Here is a 12,390-nt window from a genome sequence, read left to right as displayed (position 1 = left end):
TAATGACGTTATGTATATTTTACCACAACTAAAACTTCTTTAAAACCAGAAAGATAAATCCTGTAGGGGCAAAATACCCCCTGAAAATGCTGTATAAGGCGCCACATTGGAGACCCCCTAGCCATCTCTCCATAGTCCATCATCGTCCAGTGGCAGGGTTAGAAAATCACTGTGGGTAGGGATGGCTTTTAGAGCCTTGTTTCACGGAAATTACAAGACAAATCTTTTTCACTCCAGACTCCACACTCAGCATGGTAAGAAGGCATATGAGAAACACCAGGGAATGAGGCCTCTGCGGGGAGAGCAGGGCCCTGCCTCACTCCATAGCACACCCGTGCTGTTTAAATTCTGGTATCTGCACTGGCCCTCTCCCTGCTGGGAGTTTATAATAAAGTGTGTACATGAGACAGCTCTACTGCACTCAGATTTGCGTCCTCAGAACCTGTGCCAGAGCGGGCTTAAGTGCATATTTGCTAAATTAAGTTGTTGATTCATTTTGGAGCCATGGAGTTTGTTTCAGATCCTTTCATGATGGGATGTACCCTGTAATTCTGTCCTGTTTGACCCAGAAATTAGTCAGTGCTGGGCATAAAGTAAATGTTGGTAGATGAATCAGCATAAGAAATGCCTGGGTCCACTTTGTGTCCCCCCCCCCCACCTCCTTATCTAGCTGGTTGGGACAGTTGAGGCTCCTTAAAATGATGAGCCACAGGGGCAGATGAACGTGGACATGAGCAGTGGGACGTCCTGGGTATTTCAACCTCTCTCACCTCTACCTAAATCATGAAATAGTCGCTTCACTTGAACCCTTCAGATCCGTGAGTTAGGACATGCGGGCAGGTCACGTTGGAGACAACCTAATTGTCACCAGTCAGTAGGCAGCTAGTTGAGTAAAGCCCGAGATTTCTATCCAGCAGACACTGAGTGTCCCGTAGAGATGGCGACGTAGAGGAATAATGACAGGGCCCGAAATTCGCAATTTTTAAAAGCATTTTCATTGAAGTATAGTTGATTCACAATGTTGTGCCAGTGTCTGGTGTACAGCAAAGTGGTTTAGCGTATGCATATATATATATATTCTTTTTCATATCCTGTTCCATTATGGTTTATTGCAAGATGTTGAATATAGTTCCCTGTGCTATATGGTAGGGACTTGTGCACAGTTTATTGTTTTGTCTAAATATGTACATATTCTTTGTCAAAGTATGCCTGTAATATCTGTGTGTGTATTCTGTGTGGGTGTGTTCCCTCCGCCAGCCATGGAGCATCACGAGGAAACTTGCTAGAACTGCACATTCGGAGGCCCCACTCCAGACCTACTGAATCTGAAACTCGGGGGGGTGGGTGATCGCGATGGAGTCTTGACTTTCTGCATCCTGACCGCTCTTCCCTTCCGCTGAGCTCGCCTGCGTGTCTCTTCCCCAGGCCCTGATCCAGCTGCCGCCGTATATCTCCCAGTGTGATGAGGTGCTACAGTTCTTTGAAACAAGGCCGGAGGACCTGAATCCCCCCAAAGAGTAAGTTGGTTTGTGGATCTCCCTCGAGCGCGTTCTCAAAGCCCTCCTTCCTGCCGGACCAGCCAGCCCAGGAGCAATTACAGGAACGCTAAGTAAAAACGGAACTAGATTCTCTCATTGGAGCCCCTGCCAGGCCTTACCTCTTGTGGCCTCCTCAGTGACCACAGGCGGCGTAGGTGAGTTTTATAGGTGAAGGAAGCCGGCCGCATGCCCCTCTGAATTCCCTAACGCCCTGCGCTCCCCATGGCACGTGAACGGGAGATGGTGAGCCCCGGAGGTGGGACCGTGTGCCCTGTCCTCGAAGGCGGATGTGCGCACGACCACCAGGGGTGTGAGTGAGGGAGACCCCGTGGAGTCCCCGTCGCTAGTGAGTGGCAGGACCAGGGTGTGATTGCATTCTCCTGCAGCAGACAGCCTGCGCGCCCAGGGGCCGGGAGGCGCCCCCCGCACACCGTGCAGTGCGCATCACGCAGAACCCAGCACCCGCTGCCCTACGGCCTTCTTAGGCCAGCAGTGGGTGGCACCCACAGGAAATGCTGATTTACGCATGGTGCTTATTTTAAAAGGCCCTTTTCGGGGAAGGGGCCTCCTGCCTGTTTGCAGAAAGAAGGGATCTGTCTAATGGAAAAGTCACAGGAGGGAGAGTGGAGGACACAGACCACAGGTGCTGGGCTGTCCTGGGTCCTAGGAGCAAGAGCTGGCAGGCCTGGGGATCCACTGGGACCGTGGCAGGAAGAGCTGAGAAGTGCCAGCCAGGCACAGTTCTGGGAGGAGTGCGAATGTTCCTCTTAGCTCTGAGCGTAACTCACTGCCCAGAGCAGCAGCAATGACCCAGGCTTTCGTGGGTTCAGTATTAGGTGGGGCTCAAAAGACCCATGTTGCCTTCTGGAAGTGAATCTGGTGGAGACACAAAGCTTAGTTTTTCAATAGCCCTGTAAGGTGAAAGCAGCAAAGAGTTCTAGCAAGTAGAATCAAGCCATTTATACACATAGAGCGACATGCAGAATCAAGTTTGGAGGTCATCCAAAGTGAGCTGCTCACTCAGGACTAATGGTTTAACTATCCACAGGTGATAAACTTAACTTTCTGTAATAAATATCATTTCCTGTGACAAGCCCAGCATAAGTGAATATAGCTTCTCAGAGATAGCCTACAGAAGTGTGGGGACTGATATTTCATAAGGGACCCCAGTAAATCTTTTGAACCAGAACATCACAAGGGAATGCCTTGCCAACCCGTGGATTTTTTTGAAAAGATGCAGAATAAGTATAAATCTGCTCTTGGGCCTGCAGCCCATCCTGGCTGATATATCCGTTCCTGGTGTCTTCATCATTTGTGCCTGGTCAGCATTCCCCAGCTTTTATGGACAGAACAAGACATGGTGAGATATTCTCACGGGATCTTTGTCTGCAGTGCTCCCAGGCAGTCGAGTTAAACTGTCAGCTCAGGCTTGTGGCCCCTGGCTTCTAGTCTCATTTCTAGGGGAGGTGAATCCAAGGATGTGGAGCATGGCATGTTCGGTTCCTACTTCACTGTCTCACAGAACTGCCAGGTAGGAATTGTCATTCCATTTTACAGATGAGGAAGCTGAGGTTCCCGGTAATAAAAGAGACTTGCCCAAGGTCACACAGTTTGGGAGAGGTGAGGTCTACCTGAGTCTAAATGTAAGCTCTGTGTATACCTTCCACAAAACGGACAGCCAGACTTAAGAGAAAGAGTCTGGTTTGCAATCAGGTACCTCCAGGTTCAAATCTCGCCTCTACCACACATGGGCTGTGTAGCCTTGGGCCTTGATTTCCATCCCTGTGAAATGGGAATAGCAACCCACTTTATGGTTATAGTGGCGATGGAGTGGCTACCGCAAGTAGAAATTCCAGGAACCTTCCAAGAGCCCAGAAAGTGGTGGCCCATGGTATTTTCTCCTCTCTGGGTGCCCAGCTGTAGCTGTTTATATCCCAGAGTTGTCCAGGATGCCCCTCGGTAGGCCCTCACCAGGAGGATTGCTGGGCCACTGTTAAGCCGAGTGGTTCTGGGCAGGCTGCTCCTCACGCCTGCACCCATCTCCTGTCTCATGGGGTGGATCTGATAGCACCTCCCTTGCAGCTTTACTCAAGAGTCCAATGACAAGTTGCAGAGAGAAGCGCTTGGCCAGCACTCCGCAAACCAGACTCAGTACCCACGGGAGGAAAGGCAAAACACCAGCCCCTGAGGGGCAGATCTGACCTGGGTGTGGCTTCCCTGGGCCACTGGATTCTGTGACATCCACATTTTCTTCTGCGTCATCTCAGCATCCCAGATCTTAACTTTGAGGAGGATCACAGAGCATTTAGAGAACCCAATAAAAGCTTTCTTCTTTCTCTCAAAAAGAAAAAACAAAACGCCCCAGTTTCTGGAGGTCCTCAGTTCTATCAGATCCCATTCAGGGGCCTGAAGTTAAGAACCACCACCCAGGCGCCCCTTGTGAGTGTTAACACTTGCATGTCCTCGGCCTCCTGCCTGGCAAGGGTGGTGCATGTGTCCTCAGCCTCTGAGCAGGCCTCACCCCAGCTTATCTGCAGAGATGGGCGAGGGCCAGGCCTGGGGCCGCCTGCTGTGCTGGAGAAGACTCTGGCCACTTCTGTGCAGGAAGGAAGGACGCTGCGGCACGCGGGGTGGGAGCCAGCCCTCTAGAGGGCCCGGGGTGTCAGGGAGGCTGGTGCCATAGCATGACCTTCCCCACTAACTGGCTGGCTCGGGCTGGCAGAAGGAACACAGGACTGGGAGGTCTAAACCCAGTACTGTTCCCAGTTAGGAGTACCAGCATTGTTCATCCATTCAGGAAATAGGTATCGAGGGCCTGCCCACTGCCGGGCCCAAGGGCTGGGCACGGGGGACATGGAGATGGCATGGCAGATGCAGTCTGTGCCCACAGGGTGCTTCTGGTCTGCTGGCCAGGCGGCCAGCTGTTCCCCCTGGGCAGAGGACCCCCTCCCCTCCCCTCCCCTCCCCTCCCGCCCCACTGACTTCATCTGTGAAACGAGACCGCGTCACCTGCCCCACCCACACTATGGGGCTACTGGGAGACTGAACAGAAATAACAATGGGGAGGTTAGGACATGATCAGCACTGGTTTTCTGGAGTTTGGGGGCTGAAATCATGATGGTGCTCCCTGAGTATTATGTTAGAAAATTCCAAACATAGATTTTCTCCAGTTTCCTGGAGTTAGAGTTTTGTTCTTATACTTTTCAGGTGAATCCGTTTCCTCACTTCTTAGGTGGGAATAATTGTACTTTCATTATTGACAAAGAAATTGGTTCCAGGGCCCCCCACAGAAACCAAAATCCACGGATGCTCAAGTCCCTTATATAAAATGGTGCAGTGTTTGCATGAAACCTACACACATCCTGTCATACACATTAAATCATCTCCAGATTACTTATAATACCTGATGCAATATAAATGCTCTGTAAATAGTTGCCAGGCACACAGCAAATATAAGTTTTGCTTTGGGGAACTTTCTGGGAAATTTTTTCCAAACATTTTCAATCCAGGGTTGGTTGAATCCGTGGATGTGGGACCCACGGTCACTGTGAGGTTTGGCTGTATGTGTGAAGGGCTTAGCATAGTGCCTGGGACATAGTAGGTACACCACTTTCACATCTCCCTGGCTGCCAGGGCCAAGATGCTTGGGTTCTGTGGTCTTTTATGAGATGCTAAGAAAGAAGCTAGTTGGTCTGTTTGGTTGTAGTACGTCCCTGGAAGGAGTGGGTACTGTGCGAAGATGCTTGTTCTCCTATGGGAGGACCAGAGTCTTTCCTTGCAGGCCTTCCAGATGGCTCTCCCATCCCCCACATCTCTGGGCAAAACCCGGCAGAGACAGGGTCAACCCATTCAAGTGTGTTAATTTCCTAAATGTTTCCCACAAGTGCCACCCACACTGAAAGCCTGGAAAACAATCCCAGTTCTTGCCTTGGGAGCCTTACAGGCTGGTGGGCATTTTTTGAGCTAGAAAAGAGGCAAGCTGGTTGGCATTAAAAGTTCAAGAGTAACATTAAGCTCTTGACTCGTGGTTGGAAGGGGAAAATCTTTTTGCTCGGTTTTTCTGTTGATTTTACTGTTGTATATAGTAAGGAATATTTTGTTGTTTATATAGTAAGGAATTAGCTTTGCTGTATTTGTTGTAAATATTTGTCCCTTTTATCGTGCATTTTGTTTCTGGATTTTATGATGTGCATAAATTTTATATTTTTGTGAAGTCAAATCTGGTGCCCAGTTCTTTTGGTTGTGACTTCTTTCACTTTCTTTCAGTCTAAGAAGGGCAGTTACCATTCAGACACAAGATAGTTCCCTTAATTTTTTTCTAGTTGATTTATGGTTTGGGGTTTCTTTTAATATTTACTCATTAAATTGATTAGAATTCATTTCAACTGATGGTATGTGCTGAGAATCTAAAGGTTTTTTCTACAGTTATAACCTTTTGAGTGCTAGAAGAAATCTTACTGCTCCATTTATTTAAAAATAAAAAAGACCACAACCTATAGTGTTTAATGATCATTTCCCTTTCTTCCCTCAGGAATAATACAAGAGAAAAATAGCACCTGCCCTCAGGAGATATCTATACTTGTGGGAAAGGCTATGTGAGCATGTGAATACATGTGTGCATGTACGCACACAAACACACCCGCAAATGAGAACATCCACTAAAAATATAAAACAGCCTAGACTGTACCCCCCCAAAAGCACAAAGGAACAGCACCCTGCGGAGTGTATCTGTCTGGTTCCCAGAGGTTTCCTGGAAGGAAAGGGAAGTTTCCTATCTATCCATTCCCTGCTTTGTGACCTTGAATAAGTGACTTGACGTCTCTGAGTTTCTCTTTCCTCATCAGTAAAGTGGGTGTAGCTAACCTTGCTCACATCTTGGTGAAGCAATATCCGTCTCATAAAGGGTGATAATGGTGTCAGGCATATGACAGATACTTTCCTAGTGGTGCCTTCCTGTCCTTAAGCCAGACTTTGAAGAGGAAGGAAGGGAGGAAAGAAGGAAGGAAGGAAGTTAGTTGCTGAGAGCCCAAGGGGTGGCTCTGGGGCCACAGCAGACAGCGTCACCTAGCTGTTGCTGTTTAGGGAGTAATGAATTGCGGGGGCAGCCGCTCAGTGGCGTTAGTCCCTTGACCAAGTCTCTGATGCTCAGCCCTGAGTAAGGGCTTGCAGTGGAGATTGGGAGATTTGCCCAGCATTTCTAAGCAAAGACATCATGGGTTCCAAACGGTGCTTTTAGAGGGATGGTTTTGCTGCCATACCTGGGGAAACTTGGGGTCACCCTAAGCAAGTCACACAGGGAAAACAGCATGCTTGTCTGAGCCCACACCAGCCACTGCTTGACCCCGAGAGCCCCCTGCCACCCCTCACTCCCCACTCCAGCTGGGCCAGTAGCAGCAGGGACACAGCAGGGCGGGAGCCGGGATTTCAGGTGTCCTGGACCACGGCCCAGGTCACAACCTGGACGGCCATGTGGGCACAGGGCACTCTGCTTAGAAGCAGACTTAAGAGGCCTTTGCTGGTGTGTCCTGAACAGGACTGTCCGGGGTTTGGTCGGAGAGTGAGCTCCAGCCAGGCCTGCCGGGTTCCAGTCCTGGGAGAAGCGCGTCACCTCTGTGGGCCTCCGTGTCTCCACCTGCGGAGTGGAGTGATGGGAGGGTCCTGGGGGTCAGTCCAGGTACAGCACTCCAACCAGGACCCTGTCCGCAGTGGACGGCAGGGACTGTGAGCGGGGAGTTTCCCCTGTCACCTCAGTGACACTGGGCCTCGCTGGACAATGCCTGGCCAGAGGACATCACTCCTGACCGGCCCAGCCCTGCTGCTGCTTCCAGACATGCAGAAGGGAAGCCCCAGGCTCCAGAGCTTAGCTCCCTGCTCCTCAATTTTTAGATTACACCAAAACATTATTAAAAACCCAGACTTTAAAATCAGACACTTGAACAGACATTTCTTCAGAAAAGATACAGAAATGGCCAGTGAACATATGAAAAAATGCTTAGTGTCCTTAGCCATCAGAAAATGCAAGTCCCAACCACAGGGAGATACCACTTCATACCCACTAGTGTGGCTGGACTCAGAAAGACAAGACAGTAACAAATGGTATTGAGGACGTGGAGCAATTGAAACCTCCTTATGTTGCTGCTGACAATGTAAATGGTGTAACCACTGTGGGAGACAGCCTGACAATTCCTCAAAAATTAAACCTAGAGTTACTGTTTCATCAGCAATTCCATCTCTATGTATATAACCAAGAGAAATAAAAATATGTACATGAAAATTTGTGTACACAGTTCATAAAGCATTATTCATAATAGCCAAAAAGTGGAAACCACCCAAATGTCCATGAACAGATAGAGTGTGATTTATCCACACAATGGTATCCCATTGAATAATATCTTATTCAGCCATAAAATGGAATGAAACACTGATGTGAGCTACCACATGGATGACCCTTGAAAACATCATGTTACGTGAAAGAAACCAGTCACAGGCCACCTATTGTATGATTACATTCATAGTGCAAGTCCAGAATAGACAAAGCCGTAGAAACAGCGAGCATGTTAATAGTTGTCAAGGGCTGGAAGGAGTGGCAATGGAGAGAAGCTGCTAAGGGGTACAGGGTTTCTTTCCTGGAATTTGATGGTGGCAGTGGTTGCGCAACTTCGTGAATATACTAAAAAAAAACAGTGAATTCTGTACTTTAAAAGAATGAAATTTATGACAAGTGAATTGCATCTCAGTCCTTAAAAATTCAGATAGACTTAGATTCAGATCCTGGCTATGCTGCTTGCAAGCTGTGTGACCTTGTGCAAGCTAGTTAGCTTCTCTGTCTCACTGTCCTCAACCGTAAAATGGGCGTTTAGAGAGTACTTATTTCTGAGGGTTATTATGAGTATTAAGTGAGTGAACTCAAAATACCTAGCAGGATCCTGGCACAAGTTAACAGTGTTTATCAGGAATTTAGTAGTAAGTATTAGCTAATATTGCTGTTGCCACAATATCTGTCTCAACCCAACCATCTCATCTTACTTTCGGTAACACTGGACAGCTCTTTACTAATGGGATAATTTACTTAAAAGTATGTTGTAAACCCTCATTTGAAACATTGTGTTCATAATGCAATTGTGTGTATAAACTCTGACGTGGTTAACAAGTGTAAAAAGTAATTACTCATTCTGTATGGGTTCCAGCCCATAATAGTATCCTCCCTCCATGAGGGAGGTGTGCAATGTATTCCACTCACCACCGAGAGTTTCCTGCTCCAATTGTTCAGCTCAGGGCACTGCTCAGGGTAGGAGAGGCCTCTCCCTCACCTGATGAGGTGGCCTCAGGGCCTGTGTAGCGTGGGGGCCTACTTCCTGTTTTCAGATTGCATACCCACCCCTGCCCATCAACTCCCTGGAGCCCCCTCCTCTACAAACAGAGTGGAGATGCTGTCCCCAGGGCACCAGAGCAAAAGGAGAAAATTAAAAGGAATTCCTTCTTTTAAGGAGGTCTGGGTCCCTGGGGCTGTCTTGGATCTTACATTCGGAGATGTCGTGGGAGGAAAAAAATCTCCTTTTCTTAATGGAACAACTCGTAGCAATCCACAAAAGATACTGACTCATTGCTCTTCCCCACCCCCATTCTTTCCTATACAGGGAACATGTTGGGAAAAAGAAATCTGGTAAGAATATTTTCCATTTCTCCTATTGATTTGATGTTTAGTATACCCCTACTGAGCGATGTCCCAGGCCCTGGGCACCACATGGGGGATACAGCGATGGGATGGATGGATGGATGGATGGATGGATGGATGGATGGATGGATGGATGGATGGATGGATAATGAGAAGCAGTTGGGGCTGAGGGAACAGCGTGCAAGCTCAGAAATGCGAGTGTGCAGTAGATTTGGGCCTGATCCATTCGCCAGCCTCCGTGCCAGGCCTGTCTGTGTGCTTCCTTCGATCAGCCGCTGATCTGGACAGTGATGACTGCTCTCGCAGGCAGCTCCCGTACTCACTTCCACATAGTCAGTTCTCTGCCTTCCTAACGCACTTTCATTCCCTGGACAGCATGACTCTTTCATCAAGAGCAACTGTGGAAAAAATGAAGGTGAGATTTTGAGTGTGTGCAGAGGAAAGATTGAGTTCTCACAGACCTGGGGTTGGTAAGCTTAGATTCACAGTCGCCCAGCTTTGTCCTTCTGCAGCCCAAGAACATCCTGCATGTCTGCAAAGGCCCGAGCCTGTGCCACATCTGGAGGCAACATGGCCTTCAGAGCTTCCCAGAGTTCTAAATTCTTTTCTTTATCTGGAACTCCAAGAGGTTTGAGGGGGTTGATAAGGAAGAGGGGAGAGGAGGCCAAGCAGAGATCCCCGAAGTGAAAAAGGATGCCTTCTTTATCATGGGCCTCAGTTTCCTCATCTGTAAAATGGGGATAAGGATAGTATTCTACCTTGTAGGATTATTATGGGATTTATTAATATAATAATATGTGAAGCACTTAGAACAGTGTGTGGCATGCTCTAAGGATATATGTGCTCTTTTTATGCTACAATTATTCATTCAGCACACAAAGGTGTTCTCATCCAGCATCAGTAATAATGCCAAATTCAACATCTTTTATCCCTTTACTTCCCTCTGGGTACCAGGCCTGTGGTCAGCTTCACAGGCCCCAAGGCTATTCTTGCAGGGAAGAGTAGAAAAGAACTGCACCTCTTTGCCTTAAGATATAGGGTCATGCATGAACTCCAGCCTTTTCCCAATCAGTCTGTTTATAGCTCTCCTTTCTAGCTTAATAGGTACTGGCCGGAGCCGTGACATCCTGCTAAAGCTACAAATAGCCCTTGAACCCTGAGGATAATGATAGGTTTCTTAGAAAAGAGCAGAGAGGAGAAGAGAAGCAGACAGTCTTAGGCTGGTCATAGAGTTTCTGGCTTTGCGTGTGCAGAGACTTTCTTGGAGTGGACGGGTGGGAGGGAGGGGAAAACAGACAGCTCTGGTTGGTGAAAACAAAGGTATTCAGTCAGAACAGGCTTAATGAGGGGACCAGTCTGGAGAAGAAGGAAGGAGCTCTGTAATTTATGGTGACCACTGTTACATCATTCACCTGCAATGATGGGGGACGGATTTATCTATAGTTCAACTGGGTGGAAAATAGCATCTTTCTTCATTCAGACTAAGAACCTTTGGTGGGATTAGCCTTATTTTTTTATCTGACCTTTGAACACTTCCTTTAAGTTAGAACAAGCCTCCCTGATTAAATTCAAAAAGGATTTAATGTTGACAGCCCAAGCCTTGGAGTTTCTATGCCAGAATTGTGAGCTGAAGAAGGCTTATCTCTCCAGAATATGCCTGTTGTGGCTGGCTAGCTGGCTGGTTCCTGCAGACTTTGGCTAATGTGGTCTCAAATTCTGCTCATCCTGCAGGGAAAAAAAATCCTCCTACCAAAATTTAACAGAGCATGTGATTATTTAAGGACCATCTCTTTCTGATTTTTCTACCCTTTACTTATCGAAGTAGCCTCTTGTCTGGGGGCTCTTTCAGCAAGACAGACAGTATAGTGAATTCTAGAAGTAGTCTTTACCATTACTCATCAGTTAAAAATTCCAAAGCTACCATCACGAAGAGGAAAAAAAAAAGCCAAACAGAAAGCTTTTGTGGTAGGTGAAAGCTATTACCTTTTGAGGATATTTTATAGTATAATACTTCCTTAATGATAAAATTGCCCTTCCACTGTCAAAGCTCCTCCTTTCTCCTGACCGTTCCCTTCTCTCTTGTTCCCTGCTGGACCACAAGAGTGACGTTCCTTATCCTAGAACTTAGTTCTGTCTGTATCAGCTTCTAAGTACTGTGATTACTATGCATTATAAAGCCTGGTTGCAAGGTCATAGCCCTCTAGTAGGTGTGTCCACCTAACACTTAAATGGCCTGTGGCCTAGTTTGAGACTCCTTGTAGATCAAACGAATGATGTTTTTGATAAGTTGAGTCCTCTGGGTAAAATGAAGTAACCTGCCCTGGAAGAACTGATGCTGAAAAAGCAGCTCCAATTCTGAGCCACTTAGTGGTGGGAAACTACAGTCTAAAGCTACTGTTAGAGAAGAATAGGAAGGAGATGTAAGTAAGGCTCAGACCTGGCCCCTGAGCAAGTCTTGGAAGGAGTGCTGAGCCCTGAGCCAGCACCGGGCCTGCTCAGGCCAGCACCGAGTCCCCCGCCCTGCCCCCTGCCCTCCTCATTTCCTGACTTCATGGCCTGTTCACCATGAGTCCCATCACTCCCCGGTCCCGTCACTGCTCATGGTTATCCCAGACTGGCTGGCAGCTTGGTGAGGGGAGTTGGCGCAGAAGTGAGTAGATCAGTCCATTGACCAGAGTCCTGACAATTGTATGTGGTACCACTGGGCACCATCAGTTGTTAAAAGCAGGTGGCAACTGCTAAACGTTCTGGACAGAGTAACCTGACTTACCGGACCCTGGCTTGACCAGAGCCTCTGTCCCTACCTACAGACAAGAAGGAGTAGTCTTTGGCTGCTTGTGAGGTGGACAGGTGCCTGCCGATGGACTCAGCACGGTGTGTTCTCAGAAAGAGGCCCGAGCTGTGTAGAGCGGGAAGGCTTTCTAGATGTCTCCGTTCATCCTTTGTTCATTCACACCACAGTGTTCATTGAGCCTCCGTGCTGCGTGAGTAAGACCAACATGGTCATTCGTTCATTGTCTATTAAGCACCTACTGTGTGCCTGATAGTGTTCTAGGCCCCCCAGGAATGCAAAGGCCAGCATCACGTGGGCAATAACCTCACAGTCTGGTAGAAAAGACAGATGTGTAAGCAAAATAAAACAGTGTAAATGCTGTGTGAGAAGGCATTTGAGTGTCT

The 12,390-nt window shown here is 47.9% G+C and overlaps 1 protein-coding gene across 1 annotated transcript in view; it reads left to right on the top strand.

Annotated features, from left to right (window-relative positions):
• Positions 1 to 12,390, top strand: part of SH3PXD2B (SH3 and PX domains 2B) — a 116,394-nt gene that overhangs the window by 68,981 nt on the left and 35,023 nt on the right. Inside the window, exons 5-6 of the mRNA XM_068990633.1 lie at positions 1,426 to 1,517; positions 9,176 to 9,201. Of these exons, the coding sequence (XP_068846734.1) occupies positions 1,426 to 1,517; positions 9,176 to 9,201 (118 nt within the window). The remainder of the gene's footprint in view (positions 1 to 1,425; positions 1,518 to 9,175; positions 9,202 to 12,390) is intronic.

The sequence above is a fragment of the Capricornis sumatraensis genome, chromosome 18 (assembly GCF_032405125.1).
Source record: "Capricornis sumatraensis isolate serow.1 chromosome 18, serow.2, whole genome shotgun sequence".
NCBI lineage: Eukaryota > Metazoa > Chordata > Mammalia > Artiodactyla > Bovidae > Capricornis > Capricornis sumatraensis.
The sequence above is the reverse complement of the archived record's forward strand: the minus strand, read 5'-3'. Positions and strand labels throughout refer to the sequence as shown.